Source organism: Mus caroli, unplaced genomic scaffold (genome assembly GCF_978045245.1).
Source record: "Mus caroli unplaced genomic scaffold, Mus_caroli_1 scaffold_34, whole genome shotgun sequence".
Lineage (NCBI taxonomy): Eukaryota > Metazoa > Chordata > Mammalia > Rodentia > Muridae > Mus > Mus caroli.
In genome coordinates, this window is record NW_028227289.1 from 35,230 (window position 1) to 58,161 (window position 22,932).

The window sequence follows — 22,932 nt, forward strand, 5'->3', positions numbered from 1 at the left end:
TTGTAATTAACATAATTTTAAAAGTATATGGCAGAAATAATTACTGAAAGTATTTACTAGTATAATAATTTCTTACATCATTGTAAGATTTAATTTTAGTTTCTGAAAATGTTTATGTATACCGAGTCCTATAATGAAGTTTTATGATTAACAATGCATTATATGCCTAATAGAGATAATGTAAATAAGTATAGCAAGAGTCCATTCTGCATTCAAAGCTTGTTATTTTGTAATATCAATTAAGAGGCAGAACTAGGAGCATATTACCACTATAGGTTTCAGAATATCTTTAGTGCGTGTACCAGCAACTTAGTAAGATACTAGATAACTAGACTGAATATACTCTAAACCAATACTCATTTCCTCCAAAATATAAACAGTATTTTGATATAGTATTTTACTGTACACTTGTATTTAATGTGACTTATGTGACCTCTAGGGTTTTTCATATTAAAAAGTAAAATTAAAACTCTTTATAAATTTTTTTTTCTCCAGAAAACGGTCAGAAGCCCTGGCTTTAGTCCAAGTGGGGCTGGTTGATCTTCAGGAACCTACCCAAGGTAAAATTGTAGGTATCTACCGTTCCATGCCATATTTAGGTCCCAGTGGACCATTAGGACCTGGTCTAATCTTCCTGAAGGAGCCCCTTCATTTTCAACCTTTGGTGCTTCCTATTTGCCTGGAGGAAACTCAGGAGCAAGAGAAACATATCCAGCTATATGACTGCTGGTTACCCAGTTGGTCCCTTATGAGGGGTAAGTAATGATGGACAGAGTGGATTAATATAGTAGATTTTTTCTTATGATAAATTGAGGTTTTATATTGTTATTTTCATATTTCCCCTGTATAACAATAACACAAAATGAAAATCTTTCTGATTTATTTCAGGAAGTCCTGGTATCCTGCAAAAAAGGCACCTAAGCATCATGCAAGTCAGCACTTGTGCCAAATTTTGGCCTCAAATGAAAGAGTTCACTTTCTGTGTAGAAGCCAAGAAAGCTATGGGGGAATCTGGCTGTAAGGTGACGAACTGAGGAAACCTGGATAGCAGAGATATAAAGAACTATCATTTAGTAACAAATAGGATTTTTCTCGTTCTTCAGTTTGTCAGTTAATATTGTGTTTCTTATTTTTTATAGGGTGATCTTGGGGCACCATTGGTATGTCATCTGCAACGTAAAGATACATGGGTACAGATAGGAATTTTAATTCACTTTGATGAAAACTGCAAAAAGCCCTATGTCTTCAGCCATATTAGCCCTTTTATTTTGTGGCTCCAGAGAGTTACACAGCCCAGCCATGCTCCCTGGTCCAATCAAAGATCTGTGACTATTTCAGTTTCCAATTCTTTGTCAGTCTTTACCAAGAGAAAACTCTCTACTTTGAGATCTTCAACTGATTCTATTCATCCACACTACATCTCTCTGTCACAGCCTCAGGGTAAGGTCAAAGAATATTATATAGAAAAAAATTAAGAATAGAAATACAAAAGACAGAAAACAAATTGTGCCCCCAGGAGTTCCATTATTTTTGTTTGCCTCATATTCGAGGCTGAGTGTGTGTGTGTTTGTGTGTGTGTGTGTGTGTGTGTGCATGTGTGTGTGTGCATGTGTGTTTGCAAAGGCACTTTACAATTATCATACTACCCAGATCTTACGATGCTAGTATACAATATATAAGTAATTGGCTATTCTTATTATAGTCATAGCAGCTGAGTACTCTGAGAGCTTAGAAAAGTTTATAATTTGTTACATTTTTAGAAGCCAAAGTGCAGATCTGATTTTGGTAATTTAATTACTAAAGAAATTTTTATTAGTGTACCAATTTCATCATTAGGTGGTAAAATAATTTTCAAAATAAATGCCTGGTTTTATTGGCAGGTATTATTGACTTTAGAAGGTCCCATATAGATACAACTCTATAATATGTATTTGTGATTGCCATGTTTTCATGTACAGCTTTTGGAAGCATATCACAATATCAGTAATGGCCATTTTACATTAATTTCTTCTGAAATGCTTAGTAATAGTAATAATTAGTAATAATTATTAATGCAACATATAATCAAGGTTCAATAAAAAATTAAATATGTTTCTGCAATTATATTGAAAAATATTTTTCAAACACGAGTGAAAATATTTTGTTTATTTGCAGAAATACAAAGCTCAAAACTTTTTATAGAGAGGTCGATGGAATTTGCACCAGAGATAATAGTTAAATTTCCCTTTTTTCTTTATTTCTTTGCTTTTTTATGAACAGAGAAATTATGACAATTTGTATACATATATTAATCAGCATTGGTTGACAAATCAGTGACTAAAGTTTTATATGTTTTATTTATCATGAGCACATTGGCAATACTCAAACTTGAAATTTCTTACTAAGTATTTGAGATCTACATACAAGTTTTTAAAATCAGTAAGCTTAGTCTTGGATACTGTGGAGTCAATGGTCTTATATCTAAAATCGTCATTCATTTTTTATACCTTAGAATGAAACTATTATTTCTTATTTCCTATCCATCCAAATAGTTACAAAAGCCTAAAATGTTATTTACCTAAGTTTGTAAGAAGAAAAAATGTACTACATAAAAAGGTTTCCAATATTTTCCTCAGTGAAATGAAAAAAGTAAGAAGATAAGTCATTTTTTGAGGAAAATCATATACATAAAGATTAAAGAATTTTTCATTACAAAATATAACAATAATGCCAGTTGTTTTAGCAGTTACATTAGGAATTAAAAGTTTGAAAAAAGTGGGTATAAGTTACATTTACAGCAAATTTATCCTGTATTTTTTTTTTTATTATTTTTTGTCTTTTAATCCAGCTTTGGCAGATCATATTTCTCTGCAATATACTATGCCATGGCAGGTTCTTATTTTCAGTTGTGGCAATCAGATCTGCAGTGGCTCCATAATTAGTAGCTATTGGATTCTCACTTCTGCCTACTGTGTCAGGCACATGTAAGTTTATGTCATATATTGTTTCCTATTTTGCATTTTCTCTGCTTTAAGATTTTTGGGGGGCAAGTTGCCTATAATTGTTTAAAGCTTTTCTATTATTATTACATCTTTCTTTCAAGATAAACAGAAAAGTGCTTCAATATTATAATTATATTTGTTTTTAAATGATTCTCATGTCTGATTGTATATGAACTCTGACCTTATTTGTATGGTTCTTCCTCTACAAAGAAGGAAATAAAGCAACTAAGGAGATAAACATAGTTTGTAAAGTTTGCAGTTTCCTGTAGAAACTATTTTAATCAATATCTTCTTATGCCTAGGAATCCAAAAGATACTGTTGTGATACTGGGCCTTCGGAATCCAGGGACACCTCTGAGAGTTGTTAAGGTGACTGCTATTTTACTGCATGAACAATTCCAGTTAGTGAATCAGGTTGCAAGAAATGATCTAGCTCTTGTGCTCCTTCAAGAAAGTCAGAGTTCTATTTACATAGTGGCACCTTTAGGCAATATTAAGAATCTAAACAGCTCAGAATGCTGGCTTTCTGGACCACAAATTCTCAAACAAGGTTAGTAGCACAACTTTCATTTTACTTATTGGGAATAGTTCTATTTTCTTTTAATTGAGTAACACACTTGTAATAGTACACTTAAGGAAAAATTGTAACTATAACTTTTTAAATACCTTTTAAAATATCTTTAAAATTGTTGTGTGAATTGGAAAACTGCCCATATATATATTTTTATTCAAAATAATGTTAATACGATGTTATTTCATCATAATAAGGTAAATATGATGGGTATATACAATACATTTTAATTTTATCTAAAATCTGGGTATTTTAAAAATTGCATTTATATACATGAATTTTTTATATTGCATCTGTTTTCCTAGGGGATATATTTGAAAATCCAGAAATGTTACAGGTACAAGTGATGGGAGCTTCCAACTGTGCCTATCTCTATCCAGACATAGAAGATTCTACTGTTTGCTATGCTGCACAGGCCAGGGGACCTGAAATAAATATGGTAACTAGATCAGCTTTCCTTTTTGTTTTTATTTTATGTTATACAAACATAAGACATTTACTTCTTTTTCAGATATAAGGAACATATTTTACTAAACCACAGGGCAATAGTTCTTTTTAAATATGTCAATTTGATGCAATATATTACTATCTACATACATAAAAGAATAATTTTTTTCAACTAAGTTAAACAGAAATCTCCAAAATATGTGATCTTATTTCCAATATGTTATTTATTGTTTATCTATGTTTGTATTAAATCTAGTCATTTCATCTTCTTCTTTCTCACATTTCATCTATCCCACTAAATAATGAACTCTCTCCAATTAAAAACTATTTAATTTGTCCATTTAGTATTCCTCTGGGTTTACAGTCATGAAAATTAGATATTTTTTTCTTCATGGCTCTCTCAGTTCAGCCATTTCAATTTTACTTTTTAAAACTTAATCATGTAGTTGAAGACATATTGGCTCTGGTATTTGTGATTAATTTGAGATAGGAAAAATTCATTTATAGATTCACATTGTACATGGATATGACATTGCTATTACAATTTATGAATTTTGAGACTAAATAATAACTTTGGATAGCAACTTACATTTCTTCTTTGTTTTCCTTTTAGGAGTCAGTGAGTCCTGGAAGCACTGTTATGTGCAGACCATTGTCTGGCAACGGCAAATGGAGACAAATAGGTTTCACCAGTCTCAAGCATTTAGCTACTTTAGTGAGCCCACACTTTTCCTGGATCTTATCATCAACAGCAAAGGCAGGTCATCCCTTGAAGCCAACCCTCACTCCTTGGGTAGGAAATCCAAAGTCCTCTAGTCTTGTTATACACCCATTCACATTGCTACTTTCCTTTGGAATGGCTATTGCACTGACAAGGATTTTCGTTTTTTAGTTAATTGTATCAAGTTGTACAAATCTGTTGAATTGTACTATGAAATCAGAGAAAAATACAATGTTATTCCCTATAGCTGCTCTTTACATATTCTTTTAATAAACATAATTTCCCTCAACAATGGCTACTTTATATGTCTATTTGAGTTATGTATGATCTTCGATTAATCATATTATGTTTTAAAATGCTATATTTATTTGAATATATGTATACATGTGTACAAGCTTTGGGTGCCTGTGGCAGTTCATAGCCAAAAGATTCTATTGTACATACTCTCAATTGTGGGATTCCTAGCAGAGATGATGAGAACGAAATGTAAATCTTATGCAGAACAGTGAACACTCTAATCACTATGCTATCTCTTGTTCACCTATCTGCCTCATACTGTGTATATTTAAATGTTCACATGAATACAGGTGTACATGAAGATGAGTGGAGAGTACTGGATCTCTTGGAACAGAGATTGCAGCTATTTGTAAGTAGCTGTAAGGTCAGGGAAAGAGCAGTAAGCAATCTTAAGTACTGAATCATCACTCTCCAACTCCTAACTTGTAATTATAAACAATACCAAAACATACTTAACATGAAAAATATACAAGGGCTTGGTTTAGCATTATATTATTCCTTATCAACCAATGAAACTGACCTTATATGGAAATATGTTACTTAAGAGCAAATGTGTATTTTTCCACTCTTCCAGTTTATTGTTAACTATATATGTTCTTGTTCATATGTAAGAAAAAAATCATTACTTAAATTGGAAAAAAGTAAAAAATTTTAAAAAATTATTAGATATTTTCTTGATTTACATTTCAAATGATATCCCAAAAGTTCCCTATACCATCCCCTGCCCTGCTCCCCTACTCACCCACTCCCACTTCTTGGCCCTGGCGTTTTCCCTGTACTGGGGCATATAAAGTTTGCAAGATCAAGGGGCCTCTCTTCCCAATGATGGCCCACTAGGCCATCTTCTGATACGTATGCAGCTAGAGACACGGGCTCTGGGGTTACTGGTTAATTCATATTGTTATTCCACCTATAGGGTTGCAGAACACTTTAGCTCCTTGGGTACTTTCTCTAGCTCCTCCATTGGGGCCCTGTGTTCCACCCAATAGCTGACTGTGAACATCTACTTCTGTATTTGCCAGGCACTCACATTGCCTCACAGGAGAGGACTATGACAGGGTCCTGTCAGCAAAATCCTGTTGACATATGCAATAGTGTCTGGGTTTGGTGGCTGATTATGGGAAGGATCCATTCTTAGCTCTAAATGTTGTCTCTGTAACTCCTTCCATGGGTATTTTGTTCTCTAGTCTGCATGCATTTTGCTGGTGAGATGGTAGCATGGGTCACTAGGAGTTTGAATTTGACCCTAATGTCAAGAAAACTCTGAGAGAAGTAGTACTTCATGGACAGACTTGTGGAGAAATGCCAGGAAGCAAGTTGTCTGGACTTCATCTGTATGTGGCCAGCCTTAGACTAGATTTGCCTTTTACTCCATGTGGAGAAAGTTGTTGTTGAGAATTATATAAATGCCATAGAAAATAAAGTTGTAAGATTGAGCAACTGTCATAGTTAAGATTTCCATAGATGTGTAGAAGACACCATGACCACAGCCACACTTAGAAAGGCAAACATTTAATTGTAGCTGGGTTATACTTCAGAAATTTGTCCATTAACATCATTTTGGAAAGCATGGCAGTGAGCAAGCAGACATGGTGCTGGAGAGGTAGCTGAAAGACATCTGGCTTGGCAGGCAGTAGCAAGAGATTATGAGCCACTAAGCCTGGGTTCTGAGTTTCTAAGATCTCTAAGCTCACCTCTAGTAACACATTGCCTCAAACAAGACCACCCATGCACCCAAAATGTCATATATCATATTGGTGCCAATTCTTGTGAAGTTATAGTGGCCATTTTTTATTGAAACAACCACAGCAATATATCAGAACTCTCTAGAGAAAGAAGTGTTTGAAGTTTAGGACTCTTTTATATTAACTTAGAATTCACACAATGAAAGAAGAATGTATACTCTGACCAAACCATTCATATCAGTATCCTCCCACACAGAGCTTTGTCTTGTTTAGGCTGAGTAGCCTAATGGTTAATCAGGAACAATGAAATAAAACTATACCTGTCTATAAAGCCCACATCAGATAATTCCTTTACTTTTTGATCAAACTAATGAGTGTTCCCATTATTGGCCTCAACTTGTAGATTCTTCTCTCCCTCTCTGGTCTCTTCCATTTCCCACTTTTCTTTTCTCAGTGATGGACATTCTAAATCATTCCTCTTGGGAACATGCTTTCAGTACTTGTTTGGTTTATACCATGCTGACACTTTTAACCAAGATGGATGTGAAGTCACATGATAAAATCCATGCTTTCCAACCCTAACTGAGATGCTTGTCAGCTAGGTGGCTTCCTCCATACTGATAAGGGAACAGTAGCTAACATGTCATTAGGTTATATATTTCTTTAAGATTACCTATATGCAAATGTTTAGTTATTAATCTGAGTGTTATAGTTTTAAGTTAACCATTTTGTTATAAAATTTTAATCATGACCAATACATTTACATATCATGAAGAATGAGAAGTATCTTAGGTTAGGATTTATATCTTAGTAAAAATTTTAGAGCCCGGTGTGGTGGCACACGCCTTTAATCCCAGCACTCGGGAGGCAGAGGCAGGCGGATTTCTGAGTTCGAGGCCAGCCTGGTCTGCAAAGTGAGTTCCAGGACAGCCAGAGCTATACAGAGAAACCCTGTCTCGAAAAACCAAAAAAAAAAAAAATTTTTAGGGAATTAAATAAAAATCAAGAAATTTTGAGATGCATAGCAATAGTCCCTCTTGGTAATAATCTCTCATTTTTGTTTGTTTTGCTCTCATTTTTCTGTCACATGTCAGCTGGCTCACATGATATGGGACAGAGATTTTAGAGGAAGTCTTTAAATAAGAATGCTTGGGTCTAAAGGAGTGGGAAACCATACTGCAACTTCATCTCTTAATTGAAGTGGGACAACATAAAACAATAATCTAATGCCACTCATACCTAAAAGACACAGTGATGCCTATAAGATAATTTCAATACACTGCAAACAAATAAGACACAAACAGGGTAATTTTGGGACCAGACTTATAGACAGAGACCCTGCAGGAAGGAGCTGAAAGACTAACTAGCTAGACTTTGCTTTCTTCCCATTCTATTAGCTCCCAGTTAGCAACAAACTTACAAGCCCATCTCTGGTGACATAAAAGAGAGTCATTTACACAGTGGGGATGAGGATAAGACAAAACCAAAAAGGGTGTGAAGTAAAGAGAAATAGGGAACGAGGAATTGCTTTCCAATTCCATGATGGCTTACAGTATTTGTAGAGATCCTGCATAATACTGAGGAGTAGAGTAACCATCATCTGGTCAATAGGATTGACAACCTAAGTGGCAATGTGGTCAAATATGATTGTAAAAGAAAAACATTAGGTCACTTCCATGTTGGTTACCAAGTGGAATGGCTGGGGATTTTGGAAAAGGCATCTCAAAGAGGGATAAATAGGTATGGAAGACACCATTTTGTTTTTATGAAGCAGTAGTATCATAAAGAAAGGCAAAAAGAAGGGAATAGTAAACAATTTAAAAGATTTTCTGATGTACCACAAGCATCAACTGACAAGCAAATTGTTTAATACTGTACATGAAAGTGAAAACAACAAGGAACTGTTGAAGAAGTTGGGGCTATGAAATGATTTATCATTCAACCAAAAAACCAATTAAATGTATTTACTTTCAGACATTCCTGATTGACTCTTCCTGGCATTAAGTTCCAATTTGTTCATCAAACAATTCATGTGCTTAATAAGCCAATATATTCTTATGACCCTGAAGTTGTTTGTATGAGTCTATGTAGCTTGAACTATATGTGAATTTCTTCCTGCTTTTGAATATAGAGCCCAAGACACATAGATTCAAACTTTATTTAGGGTGATTCAAGACCTATGACATTTTGAGCCATTTAGGGTAGGAACAGCCAAGATGGCTAATGGTCATCAGCTAGGTGGTTAGGGTACCTGGAATGCTTCATTAACATGTGGAAGCATTTCAGGAATCTCAGTTCCTGACTGAAAAGAGTTCATCAGGAGAAACAAAATTGATCCTGTAATCAGATTGAGGCTATGAGATGTTCCTCTGGTTGACATAAATATGGGTTATTTCCCCAGATAAGGTCAGAGAAGGAGAAATCCTGTGAATGAAGGGAGTCATCCATATTGCACTGAGCATAGAAACTATCCAGTCATAGTGGACTTCAACTTAAATTAGGAGAGTTTCCCCACATGTATACAGGTGTGTGTGTGTGTGTGTGTGTGTGTGAGTGTGTGTGTTTCTGTGTGTGTCTCTCTCTCTTTGTGTTTCTGTGTGTCTCTGTGTGTGTGTGTTTCTGTGTGTCTGTGTGTGTGAGTGTGTGTGTTTCTGTGTGTCTGTGTGTGTGTCTGTGTGTCTGTGTGTGATCATTGAAATATAGAAGTGGTCACTTCTCCTGGATGCTGCATTGTGTCCCAGTTGCTGTATGAGAACAAACAATGACTGAGCTAGACCTACTGAAAAGCAAATTATTTTGAATACCATTTACTCTTGCTCATCTTTACAAATTTATATTATCAGGACTTGACATTGTTTCATGAAAGACAAAGCTTTACAAGTGAAACAGGAAGATTCTGTGTGGTTTATTGCTTACCAATTTTTTTTTTTGAATTCTCTTGCTGTAGCAGAGCTCCCATTTGTATGAGGAAAGACTGTATTCAGCTAAGTAGTTCTCAATAGCAACGCTTACTGTTTGTGAGAGGATAATTATATTTGCATGCCCAGAGTTGACTTGTTCACTGTAGGGGCTTTGTAGGTGTTCTAGTTCTTCTTAGTTGCTCAGGCCCATAGGTGTTACCAATTTAGTTCCATTGACTGTGTGGATTCCTTATCATCCAAATACTAACCCAATCATGGGTGCCAGAGCACTGAGGCTGTGTTAAACACAAGGCCTCCACATTGCCTTCCAGTGGTAGCTTGCCTATGGTTGCTTTTCTGTATGGTATAAGGTAATTTATTAACTTTCTTTCAACCTGGAGTTTGTTATATGAATCACTGTAGCTTGAACTCATTCCCTTTGTTTGTTAGAAGTATTTATTTATAAGATCTTGGCCTATAGATTTCTTGGAATGAATACATTCAAAGATAGGAATGCATTTGCAGGGTACAGGAGGCTATGATTACATGATACACCAGCATCAGGGTAATCAAGTGGTTGTTCTATTTTAAATGAGTAAATAACTGTAGTAGGTTTAAGTGCATGGAGGAAGAGTTTTTCAGGAGTCTTCTGCAGGTACTTCTGAGACAGAACCTTCAGATCAGGTCTTCTGATGGGGATATTTCATGGAAACCACAGACTTAACTCTGGACATTGGTCTAATTAACCACATCTCATAAAACAACATGGTGATGCTGATGATTGAAAGGACAGCTGTCAGCATCCCCAGTGGGAACACATGGGTTTTCTGCTTTCTTAGCAAGTCATCTTTCCCAACAGAAAACTTTGGTGGAAAATAAAGGGTACTTCCTTGATAAAGGTCCACCACATGATTCTAGCTCACAGCCATAACTGTGCAAATGATGTTTAGAACCAGAAACAATACAGAGGTATTAAAGCACAGGATCATGAAATCAGTATATGGGGCTCTGATCCAGCAGACCATAATAGTTGAAGAACTGAAAATAAGGACTATTGGCTGCATAAAATTAGCCAATAATATCAGGCCCCATGTGTACTCAATTTCAATTGAAATAGTCAAGCTGGAGTTCATAGCACTGTGCACTGGCACTGTGGTTATTGAGCCTGATTTGTCGACTTCTTGATAATAGTAAGCTTCCCACAGTCCAATGTATACCAGTTGTAGAGCCTTGTTGTTGAATTCCCACAGATGCCATTATCTACTTGTAGCAAGGCTGATACCAAATCCCCAGACCATAAAGCTGCACAGAAGGCTTGTCAATCTGAAAATCCACTCCTTCACTTCAGCGGGACTGTAGATGATGTTAGAGAAATACAGATTCAATCAGACACAACATATAAAAGAAAAGAAACAGTATAAGTTATTGTTAGAGAGCTCTAACTATATTTTGTTCTTTTGTCTAGAAGTTGCATTTAAAACTTCTACATACATATTTGTCTTTTAATTATTATAAACAAGAATAAAATAAAGATTTTTTTCTTTTCCAATCATTATCAAAATATTGGAGACTGCTCAATGGACAAGAGAATTTGCTGTCCCTGAAAATGAAAATGTTTCCCAATATCCTCCTTGGGCAGTTCCCAACCTCTTCCAGAGGAGGCAATTCCTCTTCTGTCCTTAAATTACATGGCATCCATATGCACAATACCCCCAACAGACACATACCTCTGTAATAAGTAAAATAAGATATTTTAAAATTATTTGATATTTTGGAATGGTTTGTCTTCATCTACACCTATGTATGTGTAACCACTTGTGATTCTGGTGCCTGTAGAGTCCAAAGGAGAATGTCAGAAACTGTGAATGGAGTTACAGCTTTTGGTGAGCCATTATGCTGGTACTTTGAATTGTTCCCTAGTCTTCTTGGAGATTAACTAGTGAACAAATTTTTATCAATGAAATATATGTGTTTCATTTATATATACACATAAACATTATGATCTTAAGATTGATAAGCACAAAAGAGTAACTTCAGGTAGACCAGCTAGTTCTACAACTGGCTTAGGTTGGCACTGACATTCTTGTAAACTTACTACAAATTATGAGATTATTTAAAAGAAAAATATGAAATCCTATAAATAACATCAGGATCCTGAAGATCTATTAAAAATGGATTTGAGGAATATTGGTCAGTGGTATAACCATTTCTAATTATGTATTGGACAGTGATTTCTATAATAAGTAACAGTCCTACACGCATACACTACATAAAACAGAAATAATTGTAATCATCATGGATTTGTTGTTTGTGTTGGTCTTAGTTTGTTGTGGTTTTTGTTCAAATTTCTCCCTTTAGGTAGCCAAATTCACTTCAGTGAAATATGCAATGTATGTGAACATATTTCACAAAAGAAAATACATTCTGTAAAGCTAAATTACACTTAACATTGATACTCCAAATGAAGTAAGTTATGAGCATGTCTTATCTGCTTAAATCCATTAGAAAATGTAAACACCACCAAAAATAATATCCTAGGAACCTTCTGCAGTGTGGTTCTGCAAGAAGGGATTTAATTGAATTTCCACTCACTAGATGTGTAGACCCTGTCCATGATTGAATGGCTAGAAGTCTTCAGATAACCTAAAAATTATATTTTCTTGAGGAGAAAACAATTTTCCACATATCCCCCTGTTCTGGTTTGAATATGTTTGACTCAGGAAGTAGAACTCTTAAGAAGTGTGGCCTTGTTTCAGGAAATGTGTTACTGTGTAGGTGGGTTTTGAGATTCCCTCCTCATGGTTTCCCATGAGACATTCTCTTCTCCTAGATGCCTTTGATTAAGATGCAGAATTCTCAGCTTCTTCTCCAGCATAATGACTGCCTCCCTAGCATGATGATAATGAAGTGAATCTCTGAAAGTGTAAGCCAACCCCCAATTTTATATATTCATTATATAATGACTTGGTCATGGTGTTTCCTCACAGCAATAGTAACTCTAACTAAGGTGCCCACTATATTTCTAACCAGGTGGAGGCAACATATGTCCTACTTGAAAAGTTACACCAGAAAGGTGGATTTGGAATTGATACCAAGCTTAGTTACTACCTTCTAAATAGAAGAGTAAGCTTTGAAAAAGAGTGAAGGAGTATTGAGATTCCTACATCAGACAAAATAAGGAAATACTCTTCTTTGTAAGACTTGGTGATTTCTGTGTCTCAAACTGGGGAACTGGATGTGTGTTTTACCTGAAGAACAAATTTCTAGGAGATTATGATGTCTTTTAGATCTTATGTCTGCATGTTATAGGTGAATTTATACATTTGGAAGATGGATCAAAATGGTTTTCGTAATAATGAATGTTGACATCGGAATCACTGGGAAAAAGGAACCACCTGCCCCCCCCCTTCAAAAAAATTACTGTGAGGCAGAATTTAAACCAGCTAAAAAATTCTCACCAATTCTATATCAAGCATGTGCATACACACACACACACAAACACACACACACACACACACACACACACACACACACACACACACACACACAATCCTCATGATCTAGTTCTATAAATTTGCATAAAGATTATTAAACAAGTTACTCATTATTTGGTCCTACAGCACTCCTATCACTAACCCAGATGCTATCTCCAATTGACAATGAAAACTCTTTTTCTCTAATAGGGACTCACTGGGAGTACAAATTACTCTTACTTCAGGCCCCATGCCCTGCAGTAGATGCCCAACAAAAAAAAAAGCCACTGATATTGTTGAAGGTACTTTGCCTCACAATGCTTTGGGTGAACATTCTTTTTGTTTCTTTTCATTTGTTTGTTTTTTCTCTTTCCTTCATTTAAACTAACAGGGCTTTTGTTTTTCGGTGTTGAGGTTTCATGGTATACATGTCTCTATGTGTGTGTCTGTCTGTCTGGGACTTTTGCCCTCTTCTTCTACTTGCTTGCTTTCCTCCTATGACATTTTTCAACTGTTAATTTATATTTTGGTTTCTATTCCAGTGAGAGGTAGAATGGGTATTATTCTGTATAGAAGAGCATTCAGGGAAGATCTGGGAGGAGTTGAGTTGTTGAAGGGACAATTTATCAAGAGATTATATTATATAAAATTTATTTTCTCAATAAGAAACAACTTTCATTACTCATGAAATTGTGCTAAATGCTCAAATGTATGATATCCAATATGAACAAAATGTAAAACAGTGAAATCATATACTTTAATTCAGAATAGTATAGAGATATAACCTCCCAACAATGTCAGGAGAATTCATCATTAAATGCAGTGATCACAGGCTCTCCTAATATTATCTGAATTTTTATTCACACAGAAAGTCTGTCTACAAACAGTTGAATTTTATGTTATATACAGCAGTGGTCAACAGTGGGCTAGAAAAAGGAAAATCATGAATGACAAAAATTTGTGGAAAAAATAAAATATTTGTCTATGTGCTTCCATATCTCAGCTTTTGAACAAAACCTTTTTGTTCAAAATACATTTGTCTAAGAAGAAAAGCACAGTACCTCAAGAAAAGGTGTTAGATGGTTAAAAATCTTTTTTTATTGTGGAGTCAGCAGTGTAGAAGCCTAATCATCTTTAAATTCTTTAATATACAGTATTCCAGTGTTATTTATCATTTTAATTTTAGGGTCTATTACAAAAGAATTCAAGAAAAACTTTAAATAAATGTTCATATAGCAATGTTTATGGCACTATTCATAAAAACAAATTCAAATATATGTTCATTTACCACTGAAGGAATATAAAAATCTGAAGAAGATTTTGGCAGGTTATTTAATATGTGAGACTGTGGGGGAAACTCTGCTAATTGAGGTCATAGTCTACAGTGCCCACATAACTTCTCTGAGCTCATTCCAAAGTGGAAGATTCTCTTTACTGTAGGGCTTCAACTCCTCTGATCTTTTCTGAGGATCTCAAGCCCTGCACGCTCTATTTGGAAAATGTTCTCACTGTCCAAGGTTCATATACAGTCCTGGTTGAGCATAAATAAAATATGTGTCTACAAATTCATCCTGAATAAAAGTATGTACACAAGTTTAACTTCTTTTTTAAAAAAGTGTTTCATTAAAATTTTTGGAGAATGAATTCTCTTGGCAATGTCTCCCAGCCAGACTGGGATCCAATAGACTGGGATACTATAGATCCCATCTATTATCTCCACTTCATCCTTTTTCAGCCTGCTGTGCACTAGCTCCTAGAAATTATGAGGGAGAAAGTGGTGCTGTTGAACCATCGCTGGCCCACAACATGAATACCATATGAAATCTGAAAGGAGATAATTACAAATAAGCAAATATTAATGTAATTTCACACATAAGAGACATGTGGTATATTGAAATCCATAGAGATAGACGCTATAAAGGTGGAAATCAGGCAATGGCCAGTGGATGAGTCTACAATTCATCTGAGTAATACTAAAATGTGCCCAAATTGTCTGTGAACAATTAAATGACAATATGCAACAGAATTATATGTTTCCAAAATCAAGACAGTCTTTTGTTACATGTATTCTCATAGTAAAGTGCAGAATCAAAGAGTACAGAAGTAGAGAGGAGCTGGAGAAATTGCGGGAGTGATATGTGATCACAATATATGAAAAGTGATAAAAACATTATAAAACAATATAATTTATGAAGATGTGAGATGAATTTAACTTATAAAATGAAGGATAAACCCTATTGGTTCAGATTACTGAGTCATGATTTAGCTGTTTTATTTCCTGGGACATATTTAATTGTATGACAATCTACATATAAAGAATCAACTCAGAGTAGATTCTTAGAACTACAGATAGCTGAGTTACACCCATATAGAAGTCTGTACAATGACCTAGTGGGGAAGGTGGACTATACAATAGACTAGAATAGAAACTATGGCAAGGGCAGGAAGCCCTTGTCCCTGAATTCTAAGATTATGTGGAGCTTAGGTGGAGCTGCTTTTGATCCCAGTTGTTAACATTGAATTTTATCCCAGTTGGTTCCTGCCAGTCCTTCCATGTTTGCATTCCTCTGTTTTGTGTAAGAATCCATTAACCTCATGTGCCTTGCCACTGTGTCAACTAACTTCCCTATTTTCTTCTTTATAAAAAGTTTGATTTGACAAATTACATTCAGATCCAGCACACACACACACAATTACATATAAAGAAAGTTGTGATGCTCTACATTGTATTACACAATTCTGGGAATGTTTCTTTTTAAAGAAACTCTCAGAATGACTTACCTAATGAAAGAAATCACAGTGTTAGAATTTACTGCTGTGATCAAGGTCACTATCGAATGTGATAAGCAGATTTGAGACACCATCCAATAGTGTTGAAGTTCTTTCTGAAGATCATCAACTGTTAAGACTAAACAGGTATTAAAGAAGTCTAGAGGCTCTGAAAGCTCTTAGGATACATGAATGTTAATGGCTGTTCAGCACTGAGAAGTAAGTCTAAACATTCTTATGTGTCCATGACTACTCCAACTGGTGGATTCTGAGCAGCAAAAGTAATCTAAGACTCAAAAAGCTTTTTTAGGAATGGAAATTATGGATCAGGGGGCAAAAAATTAATTAAAGAAACTGTTTGGCTACTGGGGAGTACACATCTGCCCTAGAGTCTTAGAACTTGAACTTAGTTTCAGTTCATGAATAAAAATGAGTTTGAAAACAAGAAACTTAGGAAAATTTCTGTTTTTTTTTTTGCCTATCCTGGAAGCTCCCCTTGAGTCTTCACTCTTTTTTTAAACTCATTCTCCTTCTTTATCAATTCCAGTTTAATTCTTCTTCAGTATCCAATACAAAGAAATCTTATGGATTTCCCTAAAATGTGTCTCTCTTTTCACTTTGTTTTTACTATCAGCTTTCACAATGGGAAATTCATTGAGTTCTGCAAACCAACATAAAAAAAGAAATTTACTTAAGGTAGAAAAACCAAACATCATTCAAACATGCTTGTAAACTTTCATCTGTGATTACACCATGCATCAACAATTTTAGGGACACACTTGTCCCAAGCCCTATCTTCATCAGGCAATTCAGCGGACCTTATACCTGTTTATGTAATAGCAAGTAGACCTCTGCCACCCCATCCCTGAGGCTGACTGCTTTCACCTTTAAAGCACTCTAGTTTTGAAATAAGTTTGGATGCACATATTGAATGTATTGTTTGCTAACAATACAAATATTAGGACTTCAATAGAGAGGTTAATTTCCTCAGTCTCTTAAGAAAACCTAGTACCTGAGAATCCAGGAGCCTTTAGGCCCTCATTTACTTAAAAAGCAAATCAGTGGAGCCTCAAATGCATCTCAGAGACTATGACAAGGTCTTAAATGAGAGAGACAAAAACAGAGACAGAGAGAAAGCCATAGAGAGACAAAAAAACATAGATACGCACAGAGACACAAATGCAGAGACAACAGAGAAACAGAAAAAGATAAAGGAGTTCTCTGATCTTAATTAAAAATACCCTTACCAGGCAGTGGTGGTGCATGCCTTTAATCACAGCATTTGGAAGGCAGATGGAAGAGGATTACTGAGTTTGAGACCAGCATAGTCTGCAAAGTTAGTTCCAGGATAGCAAGGAGTACAGTGATATCCTGTCTTGACCAAACCAAACCAAACCAAACCAAACCAAACCAAACCAAACCAAACCAAACCAAACCAAACCAAACCAAACAAAAACCAAGCCAAATCATACCAAACCAATAAACAAACCAAATTAAACCAAACCAAACCAAACAAACCAAACCAAAAAACAAACCAAACTAAACCAGAACCAAACCAAAACAAACCAAAACCCAAACCAAACCAAACCAAAAACCAAACACCAAACCAAACCAAACCAAATCAAATAAAAAACCAACCCAAAAAACCAAACCAAACCAAAAAACAAACCAAGCCAAACCAAACCAAACCAAACCAAACCAAACCAAACCAAACCAAAAACCAAACCAAACAAAACCAAACCAAAAAACCAAACCAAACCAAAAACCAAACCAAAAACCAAACCAATAACCAAACCAATAACCAAACCAATAACCAAACCAAACCAAACCAAAAAACCAAACCAAACAAAAACCCAAAGCAAACCCAAACCAAACCAAAACCAAACCAATAACCAAACCAAACCAAACCAAAAACCAAACCAATAACCAAACCAAACCAAACCAAAAACCAAACCAATAACCAAACCAAACCAAACCAAAACCAAAACCAAAAACCAAACCAAAAAAAACAAAAAAAAAACCAAACCAAAAACCAAAACAAACGTAACCAAAATTCAAACCAAACCAAAATCCAAACCAAAAACAAAGACCAAAACAAAACCAAAAACCAATTCAAAAACCAAACCAAAAACCAAACCAAACCAAAACCAAAAGCCAAACAAAAACCAAGGCAAAAACCAAACAAAAAGCCAAGACAAAAAAAAAACAAAAAAACAAAAAAACAAAAAAACAAAAAAACAAAACCAAGACAAAAACCAAACCAAACCAAAACCAGAAGCCAAATCAAAAACCAAACCAAAAGTCAAACTAAAAATCAAGCCAAAAACCAAACCAAAAACAAAACCAAAAGCCAAACAAAAACCAAGGCAAAAACCAAACCAAGCCAAAAACCAAACCAAAAGCCAGACCAAAAACCAATCTAAAAACCAAACCAAACACCAAATCAAAAAACAAACCAAAGGTAAAACCAAAAATCAAGCAAAAACCAAACCAAAAGCCAAACCAAAAACCAAGCCAAGCCAAAAACCAAACAAAAAGCCAAACGAAATACTAAATCAAGCCAAAACCAAAACCAAAAACCAAACCAAAGGCAAAACAAAAACCAATCCCAAAACCAAACCAAAAACCAAATCAAAAAACAAATGAAAGGACAAACCAAAAACCAAGCCAAAAACCAACCAAAAACCAAGCCAAAAACCAAACCAAAAAACCAAGCCAAGCAAAAAACCAAACCAAAAGCCAAACCAAAAACCAAATCAAGCCAAAACCAAAACCAAAAGCCAAACCAAAAACCAAACCAAGCCAAAACTAAATTAAAAAACCAAACCAAAAAAAAAAGCCAAGCCAAAAGCCAAGCCAAAAGTGAACCAAAAGCCAAGCCAGAAGCCATGCCAAGAGCCAAGCCAAAAGCAAAGCCAAGTGAAAAGCCAAGACAATCCAAAGGCCAAGCCAAGTCAAAAGCCAATCCTAGTCAAAAGCCAAGTCAAAAACAAGCCAAAAGACAAGACAAGCCAAAAGCCAAACCAAAAGCCAAGCCAAAAGCCAAGCCAAGCCAAAAGCCACTACAAGCCATAGGCAAGCCAAGCCAAGCCAAAACCCAAACCAAGCCAAAAGCCATGCGAAGCCAAAAGCCAAGCCAAGACAAAAGCCAAGCCCAGCCAAAAGCCAAAAGCCAAGGCAAAAGCCAAGCCAAAAGCCAAAAGTCAAAACCCAAAAGCCAAAAGTCAAAAGTCAAAACCAAGCCAAAAGCCAAAAGCCAAGAGAAGCCAGAAGCCCAGCCAAAAGCCAAGCCAAGTCAAAAGCCAAACCAAAAGCCAAACCAAGCCAAAATTCAAGCCTAGCCAAATGCCAAGCCAAGCCAAAAGCCACGCCAAGCCAAAAGAAAAGCCAAGGAAAAGCCAAGCCAAGCCAAAAGCCAAGCCAAGCCAAAAGCCAAGCCAAAAGCCTAGCCAAAAGCCAAGCCAAGCCAAAAGCCAAGCCATGCCAAAAGCCAAGCAAATATTCAAGACAAAAACCAAGCCAAGCCAAAAAACCAGACCTAAAGCCAAACCAAAAAAAAAAAAAAAAAAAAAAGCCAAAAACAGAGCCAAAAGCCAAACCAAAAACCAAAAACCAAAAACCAAGCCAAGCCAGAAACCAATCCAAAAACCAAGCCATGCCAAAACCAAACCAAAGCCAAGGCAAAAGCCAAATTAAGCCAAAAGCCCAGCCAACAGCCCAAACAAAAGCCAAGCCAAAGCCAAGCCAAAGGCCAATCCGAAAACCAAGCCAAAAGCCAAGCCAGGCCAAATCTAAGCCAAGCCAAGCCAAAATTCAAGCCTAGCCAAATGCCTAGCCAAAGTCAAAAGCTAAGCCAAGACAAAATCCAAGACAAAATCCAAGACAAAAGCCAAGCCAAGCCATGCCAAAAGCGAAGCCAAAAGCCAAAAGCCAAAAGCCAGAAGCCAGAAGCCAGAAGCCCAAAGCCAATCACCAAAAGCCAAGCTGGAAGCCAAGCCAAGCCAAGCCAAAATTCAAGCATTGCCAAATGCCAGACAAGAAGCAAAAAGCCAAGCTAAGCCAAAAGCCAAGCCTAAAGTCTAGCCAAGCCAAGCCAAAAGCCAAGCCAAAAGCCATAAGTGAAGCCAAAAGCCAAAACCAAGCCAAAACCAAAAGCCAAAAGCCAAAAGCAAAATGCCAAAAGCCAAGTCCAAAGCCAAGTTAAGACACAAGCCAAGCCAAAAGCCAAAAGCCAAAAGTCAAAAACCAAAAGCCAAGCCAAAAGCCAAGCCAAAAGCCAAAAGCCAAGCTAAGCCAAAAGCCAAGCCAAGCCAAAAGCCAAGCCAAGCCAAGCCAATATCCAAAAGCCAATCAAAAACCAAGCCAAGCCAAAAGCTAAGCCAAGCCAAAAGCCAAGACAAAGGCTAAGACAAAAACCAAGCCAAGCCAAAACCCAGCCAAAAGTCCAGCCAAAATCCAAAAGCCAAGCCAAGTCAAAAGCCAAGCCAAAATCCAAGCCAAAAGGCAAGCCAAAAGCCAAGCCAAAAGCCAAAAGCCAATGCAAGCCAAAAGCCAATGCAAGCCAAAAGCCAATGCAAGCCAAAACCAATCCAAAAGCCATACCAAGCCAAAAGCCAAAAGCCAAGCCAAAAGCAAAGCCAAAAGCCAAGCCAAGCCAAAAGCCAAAGCCAATCCAAAAGCCAAAAGCCAAGCCAAAATCCAAAAGCCAAGCCAAAATCCAAAAGCCAAGGCAAAATCCAAAAGCCAAGGCAAAATCCAAAAGCCAAGCAGAAGCCAAGCCAAGCCAAAAGACAAGCCAAAAAGACAAGCCAAAACTCATAAGCTAAGCCAAATCCAAGCCAAAAGCCAAGTCAAGCGACAGTCAAGTCAAAAGCCAAGCCAAAAGCCAAAGTCAAGCCAAAAGCCAAAGGCCAATAGCCAAAAGCCAAAATTTGAGCCAAAAGCCAAAAGCCAAAAGCCAAGCCAAAAGCCAAGCCATGCCAAAACCCAAGCCAAGCTAAATGCCCAGCCAAGCCAATCCAAAATCCAAGCCAAAATCCAAGCCAAATTCCAAGCCAGAAGCCAAGCCAAAAGCCAAAAGCCAAGCCAAAAGCCAAGCCATGCCAAAACCCAAGCCAAGCTAAATGCCCAGCCAAGCCAAGCCAAAATCCAAGCAAAAATCCAAGCCATATTCCAAGCCAGAAGCCAAGCCAAAAGCCAAGCCAAAAGCCAAACCAAGCCAAAAGCCAAACCAACCCAAAAGCCTAGACAAAAGCCAAGCCAAGCCAAAAGCTAAGCCAAGCCAAAAGCCAAGCCAAGTCAAAAGCCAAGTCAAACCAAAAGCCAAAAGCCAGGCCAAAAGGAAATCCTAAACACAAGTTAATACAAGCCAAAAGCCAAGCCAAAAGCCAAAGCCAAACCAAAAGCCAAAAGCCAAGCCAAACAAAAAGCCAAACCAAGCCAAAAGCCAAGCCAAAACCAAGCCAAAAGCCAATCAAAAGCCAAAAGCCAAGCTCAGCCAAAAGCCAAGCCACGCCAAAAGCTAAGCCAAGTGCAAATCCAAAAGCCAATCAAAAACCAAGCCAAGCCAAAAGCCAAGCCAAGCTAAAAGCCAAGCCAAAGGCCAAGACAAAAGCCAAGCCAAGCCAAAACCAAGCCAAAAGCCAATGCAAAAGCCAAAACCCAAGCCAAAAGTCAAAACCCAAAAGCCAAAACCAAGCCAAAAGCCAATGCAAAAGCCAAAACCCAAGCCAAAAGTCAAAACCCAAAAGCCAAAACCAAGCCAAAAGCCAAAAGCCAAGCCAAAAGAGAAAAGCCAAAAGCCAAGTCAAAAGCCAAGCCAAAAGCTAATCCAAAAGCCAAAAGCCAATCCAAAAGCCAAAAGACAATAAAAGCCAAAAGACAATCCAAAAGCCATACCAAGCCAATAGACAAAAGCCAAGCCAAAAGCAAAGCCAAAACCCAAGCCAAGCCAAAAGCCAAAGTGAATCCAAAAGCCAAAAGCCAAAAGCCAAGCGAGCCAAAAGCCAAGCCAAAAAGTCAAGCCAAAAGCCATAAACCAAGCCAAAATCCAAGCCAAAAGCCAAGTCAAGCGAAAGTCAAGCCAAAAGCCAAGCCAAAAGCCAAAAGTCAAGCCAAAAGCCAAAGGCCAATAGCCAAAAGGCAAAAGTCGAGCTAGAAGCCAAAACCCAAAATCAAAAGCCAAAAGTCAAAAGCAAGCCAAAAGCCAAAACCAAGAGAAGACAGAAGCCAAGCCAAAAGCCAAGCCAGGCCAAAATCCAAGCCAAGCCAAGCCAAGCCAAAACCCAAGCCAAAAGCCAAAAACCAAAAGCCAAAACCAAAAGCCAAAAGTCAAAACCAAGCCAAAAGCCAAAACCAAGAGAATACAGAAACCAAGCCAAAAGCCAAGCCAGGCCAAAATCCAAGCCAAGCCAAGCCAAAATCCAAGCCAAAACCCAAGCCAAGTCAAGCCAAAATCCAAGCCAATATCCAAGCCAAATTCCTAGACAGAAGCCAAGACAAAAGCCAAGACAAAAGCAAAGACAAAAGACAAGGCAAGACAAAAGCCAACCCAACCCAAAAGTCTAACCAATAGCCAAGCCAAAAGCCAAAAGCCAATCCAAGCCAAAAGCCTAGTCAAGCAAAAGCCAAGATAAGCTAAAATCCAAAATCCAAGCAAAAACAAAGCCAAGCCAAGAGCAAAGCTAAGCCACAATCAAAAAGCTAAGCAAAAACCAAGACAAGCAAAAGCAAAGCCAAAGGCCAAGACAAAAGCCAAGCCAAGACAAAACCAAGCCAAAAGCCAAGCCAAAAGCCAAGCCAAAAGCCAAAACCCAAGCCAAAAGTCAAAACACAAAAGCCAAAATTCAAAACTAAGCCAAAAACCAAAAGGCAAAAGCCAAGAGAAGCCAGAAGGCAAGCCAAAAGCCAAGCCATGTCAAAAGCCAAACCAAAAGCCAAGCCAAGCCACAATTCAAGCCTAGCCAACTGCCAAGCCAAAAGCCAAGCCAAGCCAAGACAAAAGCTAAGCCAAAGACCAAAAGCCAAAAGCCAATAGCCAAAAGCCAAAAGCCAAAAGCCAAAAGCCAAAAGACAAAAGCCAAAAGACA

At 37.0% G+C, this 22,932-nt stretch overlaps 2 protein-coding genes across 2 annotated transcripts in view; both read left to right on the forward strand.

The window, feature by feature from the left end:
- Nucleotides 1-495: 495 nt before the first annotated feature.
- LOC146999810 (serine protease 52-like) lies at nucleotides 496-5,530 on the forward strand (the record flags this gene model as incomplete). Its single annotated transcript, XM_085834404.1, has 7 exons — nucleotides 496-560; nucleotides 1,357-1,440; nucleotides 2,828-2,963; nucleotides 3,284-3,531; nucleotides 3,858-3,991; nucleotides 4,613-4,839; nucleotides 5,491-5,530. Coding segments are annotated over 7 exons (934 nt in total), but the record flags the coding sequence as incomplete, so codon positions are not given.
- A 4,694-nt stretch (nucleotides 5,531-10,224) lies between these two features.
- The window catches only part of LOC146999811 (uncharacterized), a 57,913-nt gene continuing 45,205 nt past the window's right edge, over nucleotides 10,225-22,932 (forward strand). Inside the window, 4 exon segments of the mRNA XM_085834421.1 lie at nucleotides 10,225-10,257; nucleotides 18,195-18,284; nucleotides 18,968-19,045; nucleotides 19,561-19,684. Of these exon segments, the coding sequence (XP_085690547.1) occupies nucleotides 10,225-10,257; nucleotides 18,195-18,284; nucleotides 18,968-19,045; nucleotides 19,561-19,684 (325 nt within the window).